Raw genomic sequence first — 24,638 nt, 5'->3', positions numbered from 1 at the left:
ACCAGGGCACGGGATTGGGGAGCTCCATCCCTGACCACTGGAAGGGGGAGAATCAGTGACCCCCCCCCAAGCCATTTCAGACACAGCTGAGAGCCTGCCCCTCCCAACTTGTGACACCCCCCTTTCTAGAACCCACCCTGTTTGTCCCATGTTTCAGACAAAAGTGGGGCTCAGATCCTAGGAACAGTTGAAGCCCCCTCACACCTCTGGATGGGGCAACTGGGATTCAGAGAGCAGGGGGAGCAGGTTTCAGGGGCGGAGAGATGAGTGGTCCAGCTGATGTTTCTGCTCATGGTGTAAAAAAAGGGTTTTCTGGGGTCTCCCTGAAAGACCATGAAACCAAGGAGGGGTTTTTTGGGCAGATATAGTGACTTTAATCCTCCTCTTCTTTGGAGAACAATTCAGAAGGTGCAGTGGGTCTGCGACAGGCTAATTCCAGAATAGGCACTTTCCCTCTGGATCTGAAAACTGCCAATCTGGACCCTTGGGATATGCATCAAATTTCCTGGGATATGGTGAAGTGTCTTGGTTACCTTGCTGAACAGTATACCTGAATAGTGTCTATTTCCCAGGAGTTGACTGAATTGATTAATTGAGTCAGGGTTTACTCTGACTCACAGATTTTTTTGTTTTCTTTCTTTTCTGGCAGGTTCCTGGGCAGATCGATCACCACTCCATGAAGCGGCAAGTCAAGGTCGTCTTCTTGCTTTAAGAACATTATTATCACAGGTAAAATATAACATATAGTTGAAAATATGCCCCCGGTCCCATGAACATAGAACATTCATGATCAAAGGTAATCAAAGCAAAAATAATAATAAATTTTCACTAGTCTTAATAATAATATTTGTCTTAATTAAATAATTTTACTAGTCTTTTTATTTTAACTCATATTAATCAGTTAAGTCCACAGTTTCTCATTTATCTTTGAAATTCTTTTTAAATATTTCATCATGGTCTTATGTCTTAGTATTTGAAATTTCTCACACAGTATATTTGTTCCCTAATAGACCTATTTAAGCAAGAAGTAATGGGACACATATATTGTTCATTATGCATTTTAACTATGTAACTTAGTACAATGTGTGCAACTAATTGTAGGCTTAGTTCAGTCACAAAATATCCAAGAAGAGGCATTAGGACCAGATGCCTAAACAGTCTTTTCTACATGATGGTAATCTGCCTTATGTTATGGGGACTTGCCTACAAAAACCACAGAGCAATCATTTCTATACTTGTCTGCTCATCAGACTCACCAGAGGAAAAATGAAAAACACAGATTCCTTACTGGAGTAGAAAGGACTCTGGCGTGGCCACCGTGATTTAAATGCACACCCAGATCCGGAGGTCCAGCCAGGTGCTTCCCAGCCTCAGGGAGACAAGTTTTCTCCGATGATTCCAGGAAGGAAGGGTTGTTGCCCACTCTAAGTCCCTGTCTGGGACTCAGGGGACCTTTTTCTCTCCTGGGATGTGAGGATGTGATGTGGGGATGTAGGACAAGACACTTGGGGGATCTTCTGGTTCTGTGATCACCATGGGACCATGTTGTTTGCTCAACATTCAATGAAAAATAAAATGAAAACTGCAAAAACATCACTAACTTCTAAAGGGTAATCTCCCTGTAAGGGTCAGGCAGTTCTTGGAGCGTCATCTGAGGCTATTTCTCATCACGCGGCCCATGTCCTGGACAGGCCAGGTGAGAGGAGTCAAAGGCTGCCCTGAGCACTTGGGAGACAGGATCCTGACCTTCTCAGAGGCTTCTGTCACTGGTCACTCTAGGGGCAGCCACTGGGAGTTAAGTCTGGTTGTGGGCTAGACAGTTTGAAACCTCTGAAAGGACAATTTAAGGGATCTTAAAAATTGCCATTCGACCAACTATAATGGAATAAAAATTAAAAATCATTATATATTAAAAAAAATTGCCATTTGCCAGTGACAAAGATTTGGAGTGATTACTTTCTTCATTTTAAGATTCTTCTCATCCATTCTGGTATTGCAGACCATAGCGATATGCTATGGAATTTGGCCACAAAAATCTTCCTATTATCGTGCTTGGCATGACTGTCAAAAGACCATGACTTACCAAAAATAGCAAGAAGGCAAACACTCTCATATCCTGCCACATTTAATGATTTCAGTCTGATATCATTAGTTTAATGGGAATAAAATGTTTAAAGTGTTTACTTACTATTGATTGAATAATAAAATAAAATAAAACATTTTCTATATGCTGGGCATTGTAATCATCATCACCTCATTTAACCCACATGATAACCCTAAAATTTATGCATTCGAGTAGTTGTCCAAATTAAAATAGTTATCGCATTACGGAGTTTCAAACCCAGTTCTAGCTCCATAATCAGAGCTCTTAACTATTAGCATGTCGCCTAGTTGATGGGGCTCAGAGCAGGCTTTCCCCAAACGTGCCGTATTGATTATTTTGAATTAAAGTTGCTTGAGAAATAACTAGTATAAGAAACAACACCCTCCTTCACCCTCCTGAAACAGGAAGCAGATCTCCAGTGGGAAAGTGTCCTCCTTGTACTGGGCAGGGGGAGGGAATGGTGGGCATGCTTATCATCACCAGACATGGGGAATTCGGGGCCGAGGAAACTGTTAACAAACTTTACTTTCATTAATTTGCTACTCCAAGCCCCCAACCCTTTGTTTTGTCAAATCTTCACAAATAATTATTTGTCTGTAATAGTATATAAACGGCCTTCTTCAGTCAGCTTCTCAGGTCCTATACCTATGGGGCCGCCATATGTATGAAATTAAACTTGATTGTATTCTGTTAATCAGTCTCATGTCAATTTGATTATTAGACCAGGCAAAGAACCTAGAAGAGTAGAAAAAAAATTTTATTCCTTTACATAGTCATACCTATTTTTTGCAGGGGGCAGGTCATGCCTTCAACACACAGAAGTTCTCAGACATTGGATTGAATCTGAGCCACAGCAGTGACAACCCCCAATCCTTAACTGCTAGGCCACCGGGACTCCTAGTCATACCTATTTAGTGACAGAAATTCACAAAGCAGGGAGTTCCCGTTGTGGCTCAATGGTGACTAACCCGACTAGTATCCATGAGGATGTGGGTTCGATCCCTGGCCTTGCTCAGGGGGTTAAAGGATCTGGCTTTGCCATGAGCTGTGGTGTAGGCTGGCAGCTGTAACTCCAATTTGACCTCTAGCCTGAGAACTTCCATATGCCGCTGGTGCAGCCCTCGCAAAAAAAAAAAAATAAAATAAAATAAAATTCACAAAGCAGTTTACTACAATTTAGAGTATTTTTCCCCAGTCTGGGCTGACTTGTAATTTCATATCCTCAATCAAAACAAGTGATCCAGCCTATAAACAGACTTTAGTTCTAAAAAACAGAAGACAAAGTAACAACAATAGCAACCAAAACAATTCATAAAGACCAAAAAAACAAAGTTAAGAAGGCAGAATTTAAAGAGATCTGTTGGATAGACTACTTGAGACAGTATCGGGTATAGATATGATGGTGTTACAACAGTGGGGCTGACAACTGGCTGTTCTTGCTCAACTCAAACCTGATTTGCTTGAGATTCTCTGATCTTTTATATTACTCCCTAATGACAATTACAGAGAGAATTTAATGACTTTCTGCTCACGTTTCAAAATTATGTCACATTTAGGGTTATAATGTCAATGCAGTAACCATAGACCATGTCACCCCATTACATGAAGCCTGCCTTGGAGATCACGTGGCCTGTGCCAGAACGCTTCTGCAAGCTGGAGCTAACGTAAGTACCTTTGAAAAGTGTGAACCACTCTACATTGACTAAGAGAATCAAATTCTCATTTTGCTTCTCTTGCCTTCTTAGTAGCTTTCAAAAATAAGAAAACAAAAATAAAGCTCTCAAATCCCTCCATAGAACTCCAAGAAGGATTTCCAATTATTGCCAAAAAAAAAAACCCAAAATACAAAATAGGTAGCAAGCTGCATAATACGGAGTATTCTTCAGGCTTTTTCCTGATGTCCTGATTCTAAATGGCAATAGATGAAGATCTTTATGCCTGTAATATTTTAATGTTTTCATCTTTTGGATTACTTTTTTAGATAAATTCTCAGTAATAGAATTTCTTTTCAAACTGCCACCAGCAAAATAGCTTCATCACAGCTGCCATCACTATTATGTTTGTACCGTTTCCTTTCTAATTGTGATACCTCTAATCGTTGAATTTGTTTCTGTGTATCTGATTCTTGACTCTTAAGCTTTTGTTTTTTTTTTTTTTTTTTTTTTTTTCATGATTTTCACTCGTTGCCTGCCCACTCCTGTGGATTATCTACCGCATCTGATTTCTATTTATCCCTTGAAGTTTTCTAGTTTTGCTTACTAATGTGTGAGCTAAGTATACTTTGTATAAGCAGTGAGGGCCTGCTTTATAGCACAGGGAACACTATTCAGTCTTTTGGGATAGAAGATGATGGAAGATAATATGAGGAAAAAAATATATAAATATATGTGTGTGTGTGTGACTGGGTTATTATGTTATACAGCAGAAATTGACAGAAATTGTAAATCAACTACACTTTAATAATTTTTTTGTTGTTGTTGTTTTTGTTTTCGTTTTTTAGGGCCGCACCCACAGCATATGGAAGTTCCCAGGCTAGGGGGTGAATCTGAGCTACTGCTGCTGACCTGTGCCACAGCCACAGCAATGCAGGATTCAAGTCGTGTCTGCGACCTACACCACAGCTCACAGTAATGCCGGATCTTTAACCCACTGAGCAAGACCAGGGATAGAACCTGCAACCTCATGGTTCCTAGTCAGATTCATTTCCGTTGCGCCATGACGGAAAGTCTCTAATAAAATTTTTTTTAATAATTAATGGCATAAATATATCTATATATATTTATGGGCCCACCCAATGATCTGTCTGCAGATCCTGTAACTTTTTAATGCCTCATGGTGAACGATGTGTGATTCTGTGACTCTCATTCTCAGCGCTCTGGTTTGGTTTAGGTAAATGCAATCACCATAGACGGTGTGACCCCGTTATTCAATGCATGCTCACGAGGCAGCAGAAGCTGCACAGAACTGCTTCTAGAATACGGCGCCAAACCCCAGCTGGAGTCCTGTCTTCCTTCTCCTACACATGAGGCCGCCAGCAAAGGTACCCGTGACAGGACAAGTGACAAGGGGAGAGTTCCTTCAGCATTAGGCAGGACCTGATTATAGTGACTAACAGGGAAGGGGATGCCTAAGGGAAGGTCCTGGGGGTGGGGGAGAATGAGTATTAAGGAAACACAAACTCACCTCCCCTTTGTATTGGCAGGTCACCACGAGTGTCTAGAAATACTGATATCCTGGGGCATAGACGTTGACCAAGACATTCCTCATCTGGGAACTCCTCTGTATGTGGCTTGTATGTCCCAGCAGTTCCATTGCATCCGGAAGCTTCTTTACGCTGGTAATTTCCTTTAAACATCTTCCATTCTATCCGTGCACACACATTTTTCAGCTCCATATTTATTTCTCTAAATAAGCCTCTTTAAAAATTGTATCTCATGGCTAAAAAATGTTCTTATTCTAAGCTTTCTCACATATAACTTAAAAAAAAAAACATAAAAAGGACCTCATTTATGGTAACTCCACTTCACCTCAAAACTCCAAAAGCCCTACTTATCAAAGATTATAAAATCAAAACCCTCAAGGTTGGATATAATGGTGCCACATATCTCTGTGAACAAACCCATCAAAAGAAATTTTAGGGATTTTAACTGCTGAGATGTAAGTTATAACCGCTAAAGATATAAGCAGTTATATCTTTTTCACACCATAAGAATTTCCCAGACTTTGTAATCTCTGACCTGCCTGCCTTTCACCCACTTGAAACAAGCCAGTTCCTCAAGGTTTTGCTTCTGCCCCTGAGAAACTCTCCTCATCTTTTGAGACCATAGTGTCTCCCACCAGAGGACCAGGAGCCCTTCTAGGATATGGATTATGTCTTTTTTCCCCTCATCTTTTCTCCAGCACAGTGCTTCTCATGTGGTAGTTGCTTAAAATATACATGAAAGGAGTAAGTGGATTTCTATGCTTTTTATTGTGAATGCCACTCATTTGGCCTCTGATACTGACATGTATTTTTAGTAATCCCTTTATGCGTAACTCACATCATCTTGGCTCAATGATAAACTTCAAGCAGTGTCTGCCTCGACTCTTTTCCCCCATTACATCTAGTAAGAGTCTTACATGTGAGTTCTGCTAATAACAGCTGACAGATTGTTATTTCCTGGCTATGTTCTCCCATAAATTTGTATAATTGGAAGAGTTTATTCTTTATCACCTTTCTTTACTTGGCTAGCAATATTATTCCTTTCCAAATATTTTATATTGGGTAAAAAAAATTTGAAAAAGTATTCTTAGTAATTATGGATTGATTGTTATTCTCAGGCTCTGTTCTCCCACAACGTTGATACAACCAATAGAGTTTTATGCTTTCTCTATGGAGATCTTGTTATGGAAAGTAATTTTTCCACTAAACGTTTTATATTTGATTTAAAATATTGAAGACAATTACATTTATGGAAACTTGCAAGCAGCAGGAGGGCCATAAAGGGACTCTTAAAATGGACTGCTTCTTATAAACACTGTTAGTTTTACTGAGGTATCAGAAAGCGGAGTTGAAAAGGACTTAATGGATTTTTATTAATAGACATTTCTTGGTGTTGTAACTATTTATGTATTGGAAAATAGGATTCTTATTCTTTAAAATATTAAACAGTATGTATTCATTGCACATGCATCAGATGACCACCAAGTGCCAGGGGCCTGCCCTGGGATAAAATGACTACATAATAGGTAATTTAACACGTAAGTTTTTCTTTTTAATATAAGAATTTTTTAAAACTTTTTGCATGCAGAAATATAATTTGCCTTTCCATTTAAGGGGCTCAGTGCCTTTATATATTTATTGAATTAAACTACATGAGTGGGGGAGTTCCCGTTGTGGCTCAGCAGGTTATGAACCTCACTAGTATTCATGAGGATGCAGGTTCAATCCCTGGCCTCACTGGTTGGGTTCAGGATCCCGAGTGGCCATGAGCTGTGATGTAGATTGCAGATGCAGCTTGGATATGGCATTGCTGTGGCTGTTGCTGTAGCGTAGGCCGGCAGCTGTAGCTCTGATTCAACCCCTAGCCTGGAAACTTCCATGTACCGCAGGTGAGGCCCTAAAAAGCAATACACAAACAAACAAACTCCATGAGTAAGAAGAGGAAAATCTATATACACTTTACCTAAAGAGCTCAAGTATCTCGATTCATGAGTTGTCCAAAAAAACCAAAGAGCTCTATTGCCTTAAAATAAATGAAAGGAATGAGAACAACACACTCATGAATAATCCTAAGAATGATCCATTGTGATGAAAATGCTTATGAGTCCACCTCATTGTGCACTTATTAATACATTTTGTGATTACTTTGGGAACTGTTGAAAATGGTTTTTTATGTAGTTTTGTTTGTTTGTTTTTGTCTTCTGTCTTTTGACTTTTTAGGGCGCACCCGTGGCATACAGAGGTTCCCAGGCTAGGGGTTTAATTGGAGCTGTAGCCTCCAGCCTACACCACAGCCACAGAAACCTAGGATCCGAGCAGAATCTGCGACCTACACCACAGCTCACAGCAACGCTGGATCCCCAACCCACTGAGCGAGGCCAGGGATCGAACCTGCAACCTCATAGTTCCCAGTCTGATTCATTTCTGCTGCACCACGACAGGAACTCCTTTATGTAATTTTTATTAAAGAATAGTTATTTACAGTGTTGTGTCCATTTCTGCTGTACAGCAGAGTGACCAAGTCATACCTATATATACTTTCTTTTTCTTATATTATCATCCATCATTGATGTATCCCAAGAGGCTGGAAATAGTTCCCTGTGCTGTAGTAGAACCTCATTGCTTATCCATTCTTAATGTCATCCCCTAACCCCAAAATCCCAGTCCATCCCACTCTCTCCCCTCTAAAATGTTTTAATGTATTTTTTTCATTATGAGATCTTTCAAGCATAGAGAAAAATATTAGACTCTAACAAAAGTGTACAGTCTCCATCCAGATGTACCATGTTCCAAGATTTATATAAGCATATGTATGGATGAAGCATATGTATGAAATATGCAGTGTTTATATATATTATTTATAAAGAGATAACCCATTACAGAAAGAGTTGTGGTCCTCTTTGTGGCTGACAGGCCTGCCTTTCCTTGCTGAGGTCAGTGACTCGACTCACAAATTCTATTCACGCCTTATTTTCACATAGGTGCTGACGTACAAAAAGGCAAATACTGGGATACCCCATTACATGCTGCTGCTCAACAGTCCTGTCCAGAAATTGTTAACTTACTGCTGGAATTTGGAGCAGATATCAATGCCAAAAACACAGAGCTTCTGAGACCCATAGATGTGGCAACCTCTAGCAGTTTGGTGGAAAGATTATTGCTTCAACATGAAGGTAAGAAAAATACAAGAGGGCATTTAAAAAAACTTTATTTTTTTGCCTGAAGTAGGTGAAATTTAAAGACTTTGTTGGTATGTAAAATAATAATGTCATAACATTGGGAATATTTTTTGAAGGAAGATAATTTTTTAACTTAGGTTCCATCTATAAAGAAAATATCACAATCATGCTTTTTTCATCTTGCCTTAATTCCCTATTCCTTTGGTTAAGTTAATTATATTTTTATTGACAATAAATAACATGTAATTCTGTTTAATATTTTTTAATAAATATGGGGAAACATGTCCCAATTTATAAGGGCATGCATCATCTATAACATATTACAGAAATGTAATCATGAAATTTTTTTTCTAAAACAGATTCTAAAGCCTTATCTAGACACTATAGTAAAATTTGCTTTGGATTAAATAGTAAACCTAATTTGAGACAAATATATTTTTAAGGCCTCTTTTAGTGCATAACACTTCTTGGGGCTTTTGATTTATATCTCTCTCAAAAAGCAGAATTTGTTTTTGAGGCTTTACTTGCAGCAATAATTTCATAAGCCCAAAGACTATCATATTTTAAAGAGGAATTCCAATTGTGGCTTAGCGGGTTAAAAACATGATGTAGTATTCGTGAGGATGCAAGTTTGATCCCTGGCCTCATTCAGTGGGTTAAGGACCTGACGTTGCTTCAAGCTACAGTGTAGGTCACAGATGCAGCTCGGATCTGGAGTTGCCATGGATGTGGCATAGGCCAGCAGCTGCAGTTCTGATATGATCCCTAGCTTAGGAACTTCCATATGCCATAAGTGCAGCCATTAAAAGGAAAAGGAAAATAAAATAAATCAATAAAAAATAATATTTTAAAGAACAGGAATGGAATATATCTCAATTATAATAAAGTCATTAATAAAAGCAATACAGACGCTTATATATAAATTTCCCTAGGATAAGAGTCATGCTGCCTATTCTAGTGCAAAGCACTATCTTTTTCTTTTTTTTTTTTTTTTTTTTTTGGCTTCCCTGTGGCATATGGAGTTCCTGGGCCAGTGATCAGATCTGAGCCATAGTTGCGGCAACACTGGATCCTTTAACCCACTATGCTGGTCATGAAACCTGGTTCTGGTGCTGCAAAGACAGTGCTGATCCCACTATGCCACAGCGAGAACTCCAACACTGTCCTTTTTGTGTGATTTGATTTCACGTATCCTACAACAGGGAAAACTCCATTTTGATTTTAATTAACAAATACTTTCACGTCTTTTGCAGCCACCCCGAGCTCTCTGTGCCAGCTTTGCCGACTCTGTATCAGAAACTACATAGGAAGAGCAAGATTACACCTTATCCCACAGCTCCAGCTGCCAACATTATTGCAGAATTTCTTACAGTACCGATAAGGCAGTAAAATAATCCAAAAAAATTTGAAAATTAAGCATTTCTATTTCATCCGCATAGTGTATATTTCATATTAAAATATGCTAAAGGTAGGGTCATGAGATATGAGAACATGCAGGGAAGAAGTGAAGTAGCAATTTTAGTTAAAGTGTACTAGTATGTACTGTTATTTTATGCATTTTTACTGTTTGTGGACTACTGTATGTTTAAAATATCTATATATTATTAGCGATTCCCATATATCCCTTTGTTGATTTAGAAAAAAAATGAGGAATTGTCCGTTTTTTAAAGAATGAAACCGAAAAATGTGAACCCTTACCAAAAGTATTCATATATTTTTAAAGGTCTGTGTTCTTCAAATAGCATGTTAACTTCTAAATTTTGGTGACTGTAATTATCTCTGTATTTTGATATTAATATAAAATATAAGTATGGTTTCCTTTACTTCCTTTTAGAAGTAAAGTTGACTCTCATTCAGGGACTCTCATGTTGAAAGTGTACCTGTCATTATAATGATAAATTCCGTAAAGAAAAGACAGAGCTTCCCTGAAGTGACCCCACTGGTCACTTCACCATCTTAAGTAAGTGGACCTATTTCAGAAACTTGTAGGACACCACTACCACCAGACTTCCAGAGAAGTCTGGAACATTACACACCTTCTCAAGCTGTTTCAAGACCCCCTTCTTCTCAAGGTCTCCCTTCTGTGCTTTTCCATGTGTCACTCCAGGCTCCCTCCACTTCAGAAACTGCCACTAGCTGGTGATACCTGGGTTGAGGAAAACGAACTTCACATATAGTTGATAAAAAGGCTCCAATCACACTCCAGGGATCAGGGAAGTCCAAGGCTGTAGAAAATGGAAGATAAAATAGCACCTTGGAGTTCCTGTTGTGGCTCAGCAGGTTAAGGTTCTGATGTTGTCTCTGGGAGGATGTGAGTTCGATCCCTGGCCTCACATGCGTGGGTTAAGGACGCAGCATTGCCATATTGCAGTCAAGGTTGCAAACATGGCTCAGATCTGTCTTTGCTGTGGTGTAGGCTGGCAGCTGTAGCTCCGGTTTGTCCCCTAAGCTGGGAACCTCCATATGCTGCAGGTGTGGCCCTAAAAGAAACAAACAAAAGATGCCTTAACTTATGGGATTTTCAAGGAAAAGGGGGTACCACTTAACAAATGTAGAAACCTTAGGAAATTTACTCTCTCTGTAAACCCTCATCACAGCGTTTCTGATCCTTTTACGCAAAGCAAGTGTTCGGCACTAACTGTATACCAAAGAGAGCTGTACACAAGAAAATATTTGTATAGAGGTGTTCTCTGCAGGGGTTAACTCTCTTCTGCTTAACTATACTTGAGTGCATGTAACACAAAAATGAAGAAACAAAACATGTGCCTTCTTTGTAATTTAGGTTAGATTCGAATCTTTTATGGATTTAGGAATAAGAAAATCAAGATATTTACAACATTGTAAGGTAAAAATATTTTCTTTTTTGGCTCACGTTATTTATTATTTATTTATTTATTTTGGCTGCCCTGCGGCATATGGAATTCAGGCCAGGGATCATATCCTAGCTGGCTTCAGTTGCCTCAGTTGGTACCTATGCTGCTGGTGTGGCAAAGCTGTATCCTTAACCTACTATGCCAGGCTGGAGCTCGAACCTGTGTCTCAGCACTCCAGAGATGCTGCCAATCCCATTGCACCACAGCAGGAACTCCTAGAAGAAAATATTTTGATGAGTTTTATAAATGTATCAAATCTTGATAAAATATTTTGACCACTATTTTGATGAGCCAGGGGCCTATTTTCCTTTTTTCTTAGTTCTCAGCTGACTTCAGAGACCCATGGGAAATAAGCTATTATTGTTTGTAACCTCAGAGTTACTAAGATTGCATTTTCATATGTTTAGATTTTGGAAAGTAGAAATAAAGCTGTAGCATGTTTGTTTAAATAATGTCTTCTTTGTTGCTAGAGATTTTTAAATGAGTCTGTTTTCTAAATATTTCCGTCTAGCAAATTTGTGCAATACTCAGAAAAATGTGCATTAAAATTTTTTATTATAGAATAACCCTACTAAATATAACTATGTGTTAAAACTGCTTTTTAGTAAAACAATTTTCTATTAGCATTTTCCCTGCACTAGAGGTCATCATAAGAGTATAAGAGGAATAACAATAAGAGGAGTATATATCAAATATTAAGAAAAATTGACACTTGGAAATTTTTGTATGCTGATACCTTGTATCTTAGCTTCAGTGTGATTGTCTTATCAAAGAATTGTTCATATTTAGATATATCATATGTTTGTTAATATATTAAAGTGTGATGTTTATCCCTGGAATAAAGCACTTTCTCCTATTAGTATTTGATTTTTTTCCCCTTTTTTGGCCATACACATGGCATGTAGAAGTTTCTGGGCCAGGGACTGAGCCGCAGTTGCAACCTATGCCACAGCAGGAATTCCCAGTATTGATTTTATAATGGAAGGTAATAGAGAATTTGATTTAATTGCCCTAATTTTCTTTACTACTGGCTTTCAAATCACTGTATCATGGGGAGTAAGAAAGAGTAGAGTAGTGCAGACTGAAAATAATACCTCGAAGCTCTTCTAATCAAAGTCTTTTTATACATGTGTATGAAGGTCCAAGGACAAAATTGCACGAAGACAAAGACAAAGAAAAAAAAAAAAAAGACTGCAGCTATTCCTATACTTGGGCTGGGGGTACCTCCTGATCGACCAATGGGAAAATATAAATTGAAAAGGCACTTGATGCACCTACCCTATAGATCATTGTAGCTCAGCTTGGCCCACCTTAAATGTGCTCAGAACACATACATTAATCTACAGTTGGCTGAAATCATCTAACACAAAGCCTATGTTATGGTAGAATTGACTATCTCATGTAATTTATTGAATACTGTACTAAAAGTGAAAAGCAGAACACTTGTATGAGTCCAGAAAGGGTTGTAAGTGTATCAGTTGTTTCCCTATGTAATTGGGTGGTGGCCCAGGAGCTTCGTCTGCTGCTCAGCATCACGAGAGAACATCGGGTGAGGCTGGGCCCTCAGGGAGGTTAGGAGCTCATGGTGTCAGCATCCCGAACTAGACTAAAGGGCGAAAGACACATTTTCTCGAACCCAGAAAAAGACAGGTTTAGCAACCTACATCTGGCTTTTAAAAAAGAAAAGTTTTGGAAGTTCCCACTGTGGCTCAGAGGTAACAAACCCATCTCATATCCATGAGGACTCAGGTTTGATCCCTGGCCTTGCTCAACAGGTTAAGGATCTAGTGCTGCTGTGAGCTGTTGTGGTGTACATTGCAGACACAGCTTGGATCCCACATTTCTGTGGCTATGGCGTAGGCTAGTGGCTATGGCGTAGGCTAGTGACTACAGCTCTGATTCGACCCCTAGCCTGGGAATTTCCATATGCCACAGGTGTGGCTCCAAAAAGAAAGAAAGAAAAAGTTTGGGTTTTTTTGAGAGGGGGAGGTATGCTGTGGACAAAGGAACTAGTGATACCATCTGTCCACATGTCATTTATGTGCCCAAGGCAGTATTTCCAGTCTGTTCCTTCCCCCATATGGAAAAAACTGACATTTTGGATAGATCAACAACAATTATTGGCTTGGATGGCTATTTGGCTTAAGCAGAAGTTGGTGGGTTTTAGAGGATGACTGTGAGTTATTGTCAACTCAGCCAGGAGGTACCTTCAGCTCCAGCTCCTTTTCCCTTTGAGGTATCTTGACTGGCATACACTGCCACTAGCCCTAACAATTGTTCTGCTGCTATCGATCTGCAAAGTACTTTTACCCTCTGTAAAAATATATACAAGAACCATCAAAAGCTTGTTGCTTTTATCTAGCAGGACCAGCAGCGCACGCTCATCATCTTGCTGTAGGTGAAATCAATTTTCTGGCTCTCTGCCAGGAGGTCAGCAGAGGCTTCTGTGTGTCTTGACCTCCCACAAAAACATCCGGCTGGTCTACTTTCTCCCTGACATTGCTGATCTGGCTGTACCAAGTCCCGCAGCTGCCTCAGGAAGGTGTGGATGAGCTAGTGGTAAAGGGAGACTTCATTACAGGTAAGAAGCCATGTATTGTTCAGCCAGAAATCAGAAGTAATGCCATGCATTCAACCAGAATTTAATAGAAGGAAATGGTTATGCAGATGCTGAAGAGTTAAAAGACTAAAACAAGAACACAGGATGAAAAGAGAGAGACCCCTGAGTGCTGGAGATCTGGAGTTCTCAGAAGCTGGAGCTTGGAGGAAAAGTCCTACAGACTGACTTTCGAAGGGGCGCTGGCACAGCGGGTACTGATTCTTGAGTCCCTCACAAAAGGGGTGGGTGGGTGGGTCCTAGATTAAAACGGGGCCTTGGAGTTCTGAGTGCCAGCCCTTCTCAGTGGTCGCTGAAACTTCTGAGAGAGAATGATGAAAACTGCTCCAGGAATGAAAAAAAAAAGTTGGACTCTGGCACCAACTGCCACTGGCCTGGGGACATTGATCTGAACAGTCCTTCTCCCTTCATCTGGCCTCCTAGTCTCACTCTCCAGTTCCCCCCATTGGCCAAATTTGATAAAACTCAGCAAAGGGGAAATCAGACTAAGTTCCAACTCCAGGGGGCAGAACCTGTATGAATGTATATGAAACAGAGATCTATTTGCTTAGCAATTGGCATATTTGCTACAATAAAAATTCTAGCTCCTTATCAAGACTGTTTTCAGTCAAGCCTCAATCTGTGTTCCTAACCTACCTCTCCAGCCATTTACCACCTAAATCTTGGGTTAGCTCAAATCATGAACAGTCTCTCTAACCCTAATCAGTTATTTGTTATTTCCTAAAATTCATTAAAAAAAAAATACTCTCATTACCATAGGAGTTCCCTGGTGGCATAGTGGTTAAGGATCTGGCTTTGTCACTTCTGTGGCTCAGGTTTGATTCCTGGCTGAGGAACTTCTGCATGCTGCAGGCATGGCCAAGCAAAACAAAACAAAATAAAACAAAACAAAAATCCAACAACAAAAAAACCCCAAACCAAAAAAACTCTTATATCATAGATCATATTGTCTGCTTCTGCTCACATAAGTCACTCTGTGTGCAACCATTCCTTCCTTCCGCTCTTCATTCCATAGAGTTCCACAATTGTCTTAGAAGCATCACTCATGTGTACTGAGTGTTTATTATGTGCACACACTGTTCCAGGCTCTTCATTCATTTAACTTGTCAACTTAATCCTCATCTCAACCCTGTAAGGTATTTCCTATTTATTTCCATCTTTTACAAATAAAAAATGGTAAAATAACTTGCCCAAAATCACATAAATAATAAAAAGTAAAGCTGGTGGTCCAAAGCCTGTGTCTTAACCCATTCAAATACTGCTTTACAAGATACACATCAAAGGTCACCTCCTCTGAGGACTCCTGTGCTCTCTCAGGCCAAATCATTTGCTTCCTTCCTGATACCAATATATTTTTTAGCATGGCAGAGCTTTTCAGAGTACATGATCTTTTTTTCAGATACTTATATATCTCTGTACCTTCTATAAATAATCTAGGGTACAGCTGCCTAAAAGAACTTTCTGCAAAGATAGTGATAGTGCAGTCTCTGTGATGTACAATGTGGTAGCCAACAGCCCCACCCAACTATTGAGCTGTTGAATGTAGCCAGTGTTACGCTTCTTCATTTTATTTAAATTTATTTAATATAAAACTGAATAGCTACATGGGGCTAGTAGCTAGGTATTGAATAGTGAAGATCTTATACACAGCAAAGCAGAGGACAGTAATTCCTCAAAATAAGTCCATTCAACAAATGAAAAACTACATTGGACAAAGAAAAAACACTGTACAGCTTCATTTTTGTCTTTCTAATACAGACTCACTCACATTGGTTTACTTTATTAATAAACGTGTACGAATAAGCATTCGACAATATACAGCTCTACTCTTTATATATCTATCCCATATTTCATCTTGCATAGTAACATATCTTCATATTACTTACACATATTATCTACATATCTACTTTTCTGCTGTAAAAGTTTTTAAAAGATTTTAACAACTTTGCTGTGTAAATATTTAGTTTATAATTATCTATGCTTGCTCTGCAATCTTTTTTTCCCTCTGTGTTGTTCACTGATGAATCCCAAGTGACTAGATTAGGGCCTGGCACATAGTAGGGACTCAAAATATTTGTCTAATGAATGACATCATGCATCCTGAGGCATCTTTGTGAAGTGTGAAAATCTAATTTACAAGTTGTTTTCAAATACCATGTAACTTTTATGAATATAATGTAATAATTAAGGAAATTGGTAAATTACATTGTGTAGACATAAAGCATTTATTCATTTTATTTTTGAAGATTTTTTTTTACATTGGCATTTTGGAACAAAAGCCCTATCTTTTCCAATTTCCAAACAAAACCTGTCTTTGTCCTCTGAAACGTTCTCACAACTTCCTCAAAATGCTTGACTGCAACAAGCCTTCAGCTGAGCAGAAACCACAATATTCAAAATGTCAATTTCTAAGGGAAGGCGGGGTGAGGGTGGGTAGCTCTAAATTGGTTACGCTTCAGGCCAATTAAAACTGAGATTGAAAGCTCGGGCCATGTCGAAGCTCCCCGGACCCACGTCCCCTCGCAGTGGGGCCAGGGATGTGCGTGCCCAACCAAGAGCGTCGGATAGTGAAGTGGAGTACGCATGAGGCCCAGGGCGCCTGCGCCGAGGCCCCGCCAACACCAGACCCCGCCCCACCGAGGCCCCGCCCCCGATGCTGCCATAGAAACCCAGAAAGCGACATGGCTGCCACCAGCCGGAAAGAAAGGCTTTTGAAGCTGCCGGCGGCTGCCTTACCCAAGTCACCGTCACTTGCGCCAGGTCCAGCAGCTCCCATCCGAGAGAGGCCTAAGAAGTGGCTGGTCTATCCACAACCACCGAAGAGCTCCCGCATGTCTCCGTCGGTTCTGCGCTGGCTCCAGGGCCTGGATCTCAGCTTCTTCCCTAGGAACATCAGCAGGTGCTGGAGCGGTCGGGCCCTGGCCGCCTGGCGGGCGCATCCGCCGGAGCAGAGCAGTCTCCTGGTCTGCGCCGCCCACCCCGCAGTAACGCAGGGGCTTTCCTGGGATTGCCTTGCCCGCTCTACTCCTTCACTCGTCACACGCACACGCACAAGCACACTCACACACTCGCCCCCTTAGGGAGCTGATCTGCAAAAGGGTGAAGCATTTCATTTATTCAATCAATTCTATCATTCCGTTTTAGACTCAGCTAATATAGAATGCGTTGGTGACAACCCCCAAATAAAATAACCTAGGCTCTTTTTCAGGGACACTGGACATTAGTACTAGTGGGGATCCGTTTACTTTTTATTAGCCATAGCATCTGGTTTGAAGGTTATTGGGGATTGAAAAAGTTGCTCCTTATAACTGAAGCCTCTCTGAGCATAACTGGCAGTTAATACTTGCACTGGGAATGCAAATTGAATTCCTTAAAAATAAAGGTGATGACTTTCATTTTGCAGGCAAGGGCTTTCTCTGGTTTACTGATTTAGGCACTCCTTAAGAAAAACATGCTTGAAATGTTCAGTGCCCCCAGTGGTATCACCTGGGGGCCTTGTTAAAATGAAAATTCAATATGAATTAATAGTTTGGGTTCATAAAAAGAACACCATGGCCTTTGGTGTGTGTCTAATCTTACTCAATCACTACCCCATAGCAAGGCCTCCTCGAAGCAAGGATGCATCAGACTCTACTTTTATAATTATCTTGTCGTCAGTATTGAATATTATATGGGTGTGAATTGATTACAAAATAATACAAACTATATATGTAACTACATTTTATTTCATTTCCTTATTGATATGGATCAGGGATTTTTCCAATGGCTTCTTGATCGCAGAAATATTCTCTATACATTACCCCTGGGACCTTAAGTTGTCATCCTTTCAAAATGGAACTTCTTTAAAAGTCAAGTTGGATAACTGGGCACAATTGGAAAAGGTAAATTAGCAGTTACCGATGCTTTTAACTTTGGAGAAGTTTGTATTTGAAGAGGTGTATTCCTGAGGTCTTAGATTTCTTGAAATGTGTGTTAGTGGCTGGGTGCTAGTTACCCAAAGCCGCTAGGTGGCATTTATTTCCTTGTATTAAAAAGGTTATTAAACTGTAATCTATGTGTCACCTATGAAACAGCATACTCATTTCAAGTCGGAGAGGGAGACCATGGTTGATTTTCTTGCTGAGTAATAATATCATTTAATAATTAACTTGTTAAACCTCAAAATATAAATGGAGGACAAACAGGGGGTGAAAGTGAATTCAAAGTAATTAGAGATATTTATAGAATTTTTTTGGTGAAAATATTTTTTTTCTTCTATTAAAGTTCCTGGCAAGAAAAAAATTTAAATTACCTAAAGAACTAATCCACGGAACTATTCATTGTAAAGCTGGAGTACCTGAAATACTGATACAGGAGGTGTACACCTTGTTAACACATCGAGAGTGAGTTATTTGGAATTTTCTAGTAATACAATTTAATATTAAAGTTGTGACAGTAGAAATCTTATTGCTAAAATGGGAGTTCCCATGATGGCTCAGCAGAAACTAATCTGACTGCATCCATGAGGACACAGGTTTGATCCCTAACCTTACTCAGTGGGTTAAGGGTCATGAGCTGTGGTGTCAGTCACAGACATGGCTCAGATCCTGAGTTGCTGTGGCTGTGGTGTAGGCCAGCCACTACAGCTCCGATTTGACCCCTAGCCTGGGAACTTCCATATGCCATGCGTGTGGCCAAAAAAAAAAAAAAAAAGAAAGAAAGAAAGAAATCTTATTGCTAAAATGTGACTTGTAAACAATATTTTATTTTATTTTTTTGTGTCCAGAATTAAAAGTATTCAGGATGACCTCGTGAATTTCACAGACTACAGTTACCAGATGAAATTGCCCCTGGTTCCTAGGTCGACAGCTTCAAAGTCTATTAAAGATAACATTAGGTTATCAGAATTAATAGGCAACCCCAACAAGCTCACCAATGAACTTAAAGTAGAGTTCCTCTTCCTTTTACAAATGTTGCAAAGAAAATTGAGCAGAAAACTGAATCCACGTAAGTTATCCTTGGAAATAACGAACTGAGTACTTCCAAGCCAGATCCTTAACTCACTGTGCCAGGCCAGGGATCGAACCTGTGTCCCATTGCTCCAGAGAAGCTGTGGATCCCATTTTGCCACAGTGGGAACTCCAGCGAGGCTATTCTTGAACACAGATGAAGGAAAAGCCTGCCACTATTCCTTGTTGCATGGACTGTTGTAATTTCATTTACTGTGACTAATTGTTATTAATTCAGTCATAACTTACTGTCCAAAGACTAATCTCCTCTACTTATTTGGAAAATTATAAATTTCAACTCTAGAAAGTGCTACCCTAGAAATTTTAACACGCATATTTTTCTTAGTCTAAAACTAATATCTTTACTCTCTTCCTCAAACCGTAAGTACTTTAAACACTAGGACAAGGAGCACTCCTTGCCAGCCCTCTACCCCACTTAAGTTCTTTCATTGTTCACCATTTTAGTTTTGTCAAGTTATTTTTTTTAAAACCACAAACCAGGTATCATTATTTTTTTATACCTGATGTTTGCTTACATTTAATCTATTACATCTGTTCATTGGTTCTTGTTGGAATTTCTAGAATGAAACACAAACAAATTCTGTTTGTTTAATCTTCAGGTTAAAAGTCCACCTAAGTGCAAAGCTAACACTGCTCTGTTGTCTTCTTTGGAACACAGTTTCTCTTTAGTCATGGACCCCTTAACCCTTCAGATTCTTGAATAGAATTATGTTATTACCAGCATTGATTTTTGAGTGTTCTGATTTTAAGCAGCCAAAGTAATTAATTGCGATAATTGCAGTTCTGGGAATGTTACTGCCCAGAGTGGTATTTAGCATAAATACCACTGGCTATGGCTTATGAATAGAAATAACCTTAGACATGTCTTCGAGCCTCAGTGAGAGTGAGCTGCAGAGAAGTAAGTGACCTTCAGAAGCACAGAGAAACTGATGCCCAAGTGCTGTGTTTGGTAAGAAATATGAGAAACATGGAATAATTTTGTCACTATTTGTATAGTATAAAAATGTTTGTGAAATAAAATACTGTATGCTTTTATTTATATGAAATATATAAATATGTAAAGCTAACCTATGATGATAGAAGGCAGTTTTCTTTTTAGGGGACTGAATAGGAGAGACAGGAGGCAGTTTGGGGTGCTAGTAGTGTACTATTTCTGGATCTGGGTAATGGCACCCCAGGTTTGTATTCACTCCAGAAATTCATCAAACTGTAAACATATGATTTGTTCATTTTTCTGTACACATTATTGATTAAAAGCTTACCCCAAACCTAATAGGAAGATAAGGGTATTGTTTTTAAAGTAACTTTCTTCCTATGGCCATATCCAAGGCATATGGAAGTTTCTGGGCCAAGGGTTGAATCCCAGACCCAGCCCGGTTCTTTAACCACTGGGTAGGGCTAGGGGTAGAACCGATGCCTCCACAGTGATCTGAGCCACTGCAGTCAGATTCTTAACCTACTGCACCTTAGTGAGAACCCCTAAAGTAACATTTTTAAAGCAACCATTTTGCACATCAGAGAGGTGACCCATTGGTGGAGAGGGTTACTAACCTGCGTCTTCACACCACCCTTAGGAATATGATCCAGCAGATGTCTAAATTTGCTTAATTTAAATTTGTGGTATCTTATTTTGACAAGGGCCATAATAAATTTTTAACGAACAATTTTGTGTTTATATTTTATAGAATGGTTTGAGGTCAAACCAACAGTGGGAGAATTAACTCTTGGTCACCGTCCAGCTCAAGCCTCTGGGTGCAAATACAAGGCAGTCATTTCAAGGGAAAGAGTTGTTCCTGATTCTCGTAAGATTTTTTTAAGTTTTTTACTTGTTAAAATTGATTTTTTGGTGTTCCTTTGTTCACTTAAATTTTTCAAAATAGTTAGAGTGTTGTTCTGGGCTTTGTCGAGAATGACGTAGTAAGTTGGTGTGTTGTGTTTTTTGATAGATGGCATAAAACTTTATTGGTTATATCAATGTTATGGGAGAACAGAGCTTGAGAATAGCAATCAATCCGCAATTACTAAGAATACTTTTTCAAATGTTTTTACCTAATATTAAATATTTGGAAAGGAATAGTCTTGCTAGCCAAGTAAAGAAAGGTGATAAAGAATAAACTCTTCTGATTATACAGGTGTCCCTGACTGCCTACTCTTAAAGGAGCCATTTCAATTTCTCCTTAAAAAAGTGAGTCTGAAACAGGGGAAGCTTGTTGGCAGAGCTCAAAACTCAGTTCTCCAGCAGCTGGATGATGAATCAGTCCGAAGGCAGATTTAGACAACCTGCCTACCAAGACTTCCCAATCACCTGAATGACAAAAAGCCACAAGTTTAAATCCTGTTAATTCAAAAAGCCTTTAAACCCTAGTGAACTATAGCCAAGCACAGGCTGAAATCTGTCTCTGCCTGACTTTTTCTGTAGAGCATGCGAGTTAAGAGTGGTTTTTACATTTTTAAATGGTTGAAAACATACATCAAAAGAAAAAGTTACTTCCTGACACATGAAAATCAAATGAACTTCAAATTCCCATGCTGATAAATGCAGTTGTATGGGGACACAGCCTGGCAGTCCCTCTTGTGCCTTGTCTAAGGCTGCTTCTGAGTTACAACATAGGGACTGCCTGGCTCACAATGCAGGGCTCTGCATTGCTGTGGCTGTGGTATAGACAGCAGCTATAGCTCCAATTTGACCTGTAGCCTGGGAACTTCCATATGCTGTGGGTGAGGCCCTAAAAAGACAAAACAAACAAACAAACAAATAACAACCAGAAAAAACCCAACAAAACCCAAAACAAACAAAAAACCCACACCCCTCTAACTCATCAAATGCCTGAGGCAGTGAACTCAGCACCACAGAATCCACCAGAAGTGAATTTCATTGGTCCAATGGGGGAAAAACGCCCACAGTTTCACTTCTGGAAGTCATCTTCTGCCTCCCCTGCCTCACCCTCCTTCCATCAGGGGTATTTGCAGTAGACATTCCAGTGGGCTGGGCCATGGGCCCAGGGGCTCTGAGGGGCCGAGAGGCCCAGGGAGGAGACTGAGAGGACCCTCTTGGTTCACCAGCCAGTCTTTTTCCCCTCAGGACTGAAGGGACTTGACCAGGGATGGGAAAGGACAGAACCACCTTCTCTGGGATCTGCAAGGAAAGGCTTAAATGTGCTCTGAGCCACAGCAATGCCTCCTGCCCATGTAACAAATGGATGGAAGGTGCCATGTAGAAAAAGGTGCCTACTGATATCTGAGCTGCTATGGGGTATTCCTATTTCTGTTATCTTTTCAGAAAATTGTCAAGGCTTGCACATGAGTTTTTAGGAAAAAAAAAAAAAAACCCACAAAAAAACAGTAGAATGGAATCTTGCTTTTATATTTTTAATTACACAGGAACTGCTATAAATGACTCCTGCCCCTAGTAATCCTCTCAGTGCTCTCTCTCATGATTCCCTTTCTCATCCAAGGGCTTTTCCTCTCCATTTCAAAACAGCTGATGAGCTGATGGGGGTCCTGACTGGACAGGGCAGGTCAGGATAGGAAGGAACACACTCGCTTTTATTGTTTTTCTTCTTTCAGGCCTGTCCTAGATACTGTTAAAGGATGTGGGTCTGACTTTGGTGATTACATAGATGAGAGCCATTTTACTAAGCTTTCAGTCATTTCCCCCACATTTATTAAAGGGATTCTGATCTGGTGGTTTCTGAGAAGAGCAGAGTGATGAGTTGAAGGTAGCTAACAGAACAGGTTATCAGGAGGAGGAGAGGCCATAGCACCTAAGACTGCACTGAAATCACAGGGTGGGGGCAAGGGGTGAAAGCTAATTTTAAGATTGACTGTTACCTTGCCTTTTTAAAAACACTTAAATTCCTCTCTTGTTTTATCTAAATCTAGCATCTAGCTAAATAATGGGCTGATGGAATAGAGATTTCTTGGTTACCAGTGGCCCCTTATACTAGGACTGAGTGACCTAGAGAGTGTGAGTAGCCAGCTTGGAAGTCTCAGGGCAGAATTCTAGAAACTGAATTACAAGTTATGTATATTTGCCAAATCTAAATGCTATGAAAATTATGGCCCTGTTGCCTCAGCTGCTTTCTGAAGCAACATCTAAAAATAGTTGAGGCATATTCAGTATCAGATGCACCAAAATAAGCCCTGGGTATTTTTAGGCTGTGCTGACAACTTTTGGAGGTCGGTGGCATTCAGGTCTTTTATTTCCGACGCTGATAATTCAGGCTCTCAATATTTTGTTTACCAGGCTTTAGACAAACCTGTGCTCAGCCTCTGGCCAGTCATCCTGTGAATGTCTGATATGTTAGAAGCATGGAGGATTGTGCACTTATTTCCTAACCACAAATGGATTTTAATCTTGTTTATGTAAATACTCCACCCAATGCAGGTCATGGGGACAGTCCACTGAAAGAAATTCACGTGAAGCAAGCTGGGAAACATTGTTTTGACTCTGTAAAACCTATGAGAAACGTGAAAAAAGAACCAGGAAAAGCTTTGGAGAACTGACGCCACCACCTCTTGCCATCCTCTAAAGGGGTACAATCACCTAGTCTTGGATAGATTTCAATACTAATTAAAGTGGTGTCTTTCATTAGTTGGGCTGAAGAATGTACTTTTTAATTTGATTCAACAACCATTTATTCAACACCTGTGCCAGGTACTATTGAAAACACAAACTCAGTTTAATTAGTATAGAATGTGCAAAAAATAATCTTCAGTTAAAGTTAAACATAAGTCACCATGACAAGAATTCTTTCTCATAAATTTTGTAGGAATGGTGAATCTACCTTGTATTATGTTGTCCTCCCTAGAAATGAAAAGAGCTGCACTACTAGTTTGCCTATTATCTATTTGTGTGTTATATTCGTAAAGAACAATTTATTCTGAGTGACAATTACTATTATACTGTGCCCCAGAGAAAGTCTTGTCCACTTCTATAACTAGCTTTACTTAAGGCATTTAAAAAAAACAAAGGTATCTGTTCTGTTGATACTGAGTTGTGGGGGAAAAGAATCATGCTTTACTTGGAATTTCATTGTAGAGTTTAGCAATCCATTTAGTTAGATTAAAAAAATTCCTACTGGTTGCTGCCATGCCCCATATTTTTATTGAAGGGAAGCAAAAGCAGCCTGATATCCTGAAAGACTGATTATATTTCATATTTCCTTGGCCATTTTGTCATGTTTTTATGATACCTCATTAATAGTGTCATTTGACTTCTAAGATAGCATTATTAAGGTTGAGTCCCATGATATTCTTGTCAATTTCCACCTAAACTCTATTCATTTTTCTGCATTTTTGAAGGCATAGACAGTTTTATTAGAATTTCTACCTCCAGACACTTTCTTGTTTAATCTTACATGTCTGGATAGATAATATTTAGTAAAAGAAATTAAAGAGAGCCCTGATGAAATAGGTTACTTCTTGGGAGTGTGTTTAGAAAATCATGAGAATGTTTTTTAAGCTATGAAATATAGTTCACTAGGAAAGAGTTTTAGAAACAATTCTTCCAAAGCTCAGCTGGGGAAACATCCAGAGAAAAAGATTAGATTTGGGTAAAATAATAAGTTTCTCTATTCTCTTGACCCTGTGTTCAATATCCTGAAAAAGCTGATCATTCATGGCCTGACTATGGTAAGTTCCCAAGACTCCTG

The 24,638-nt window shown here is 39.5% G+C and overlaps 2 protein-coding genes and 1 long non-coding RNA gene across 6 annotated transcripts in view; all 3 read left to right on the top strand.

Annotated features, from left to right (window-relative positions):
* The window catches only part of ASB5 (ankyrin repeat and SOCS box containing 5), a 56,587-nt gene extending 44,370 nt beyond the window's left edge, over positions 1 to 12,217 (top strand). For all 3 annotated transcript variants that reach the window (XM_013984005.2, XM_003133324.6, XM_013984006.2), the window contains 6 exons: positions 650 to 729; positions 3,661 to 3,768; positions 4,994 to 5,144; positions 5,307 to 5,441; positions 8,288 to 8,479; positions 9,739 to 12,217. In XM_013984005.2, the coding sequence (XP_013839459.1) occupies positions 650 to 729; positions 3,661 to 3,768; positions 4,994 to 5,144; positions 5,307 to 5,441; positions 8,288 to 8,479; positions 9,739 to 9,866 (794 nt within the window). In that variant the 3' untranslated portion in view covers positions 9,867 to 12,217. The remainder of the gene's footprint in view (positions 1 to 649; positions 730 to 3,660; positions 3,769 to 4,993; positions 5,145 to 5,306; positions 5,442 to 8,287; positions 8,480 to 9,738) is intronic.
* Positions 13,257 to 14,320, top strand: LOC110257112. Its single transcript, XR_002339354.1, has 2 exons — positions 13,257 to 13,939; positions 14,026 to 14,320. It is a non-coding gene; the product is annotated as an uncharacterized LOC110257112 (long non-coding RNA).
* SPATA4 (spermatogenesis associated 4) lies at positions 16,616 to 23,578 on the top strand. 2 transcript variants are annotated; one of them, XM_005671667.2, is made up of 6 exons: positions 16,616 to 16,874; positions 17,727 to 17,856; positions 18,239 to 18,357; positions 18,741 to 18,961; positions 20,670 to 20,786; positions 23,372 to 23,578. In XM_005671667.2, exons 1-6 carry the CDS (start codon positions 16,657 to 16,659, stop codon positions 23,488 to 23,490), a joined length of 924 nt encoding a protein of 307 aa, XP_005671724.1. In that variant the 5' UTR covers positions 16,616 to 16,656; the 3' UTR covers positions 23,491 to 23,578. The 2 variants fall into 2 exon arrangements, with proteins under 2 accessions (XP_005671724.1, NP_001171394.1); NM_001177923.1 differs by having other exon boundaries at positions 16,657 to 16,874; positions 20,670 to 20,783; positions 23,360 to 23,490.

Source organism: Sus scrofa, chromosome 15, assembly GCF_000003025.6.
Source record: "Sus scrofa isolate TJ Tabasco breed Duroc chromosome 15, Sscrofa11.1, whole genome shotgun sequence".
NCBI classification, from domain to species: Eukaryota; Metazoa; Chordata; class Mammalia; order Artiodactyla; family Suidae; genus Sus; species Sus scrofa.
Note: the sequence above shows the minus strand (reverse complement) of the source record. Positions and strands in the feature narration are given on the sequence as shown.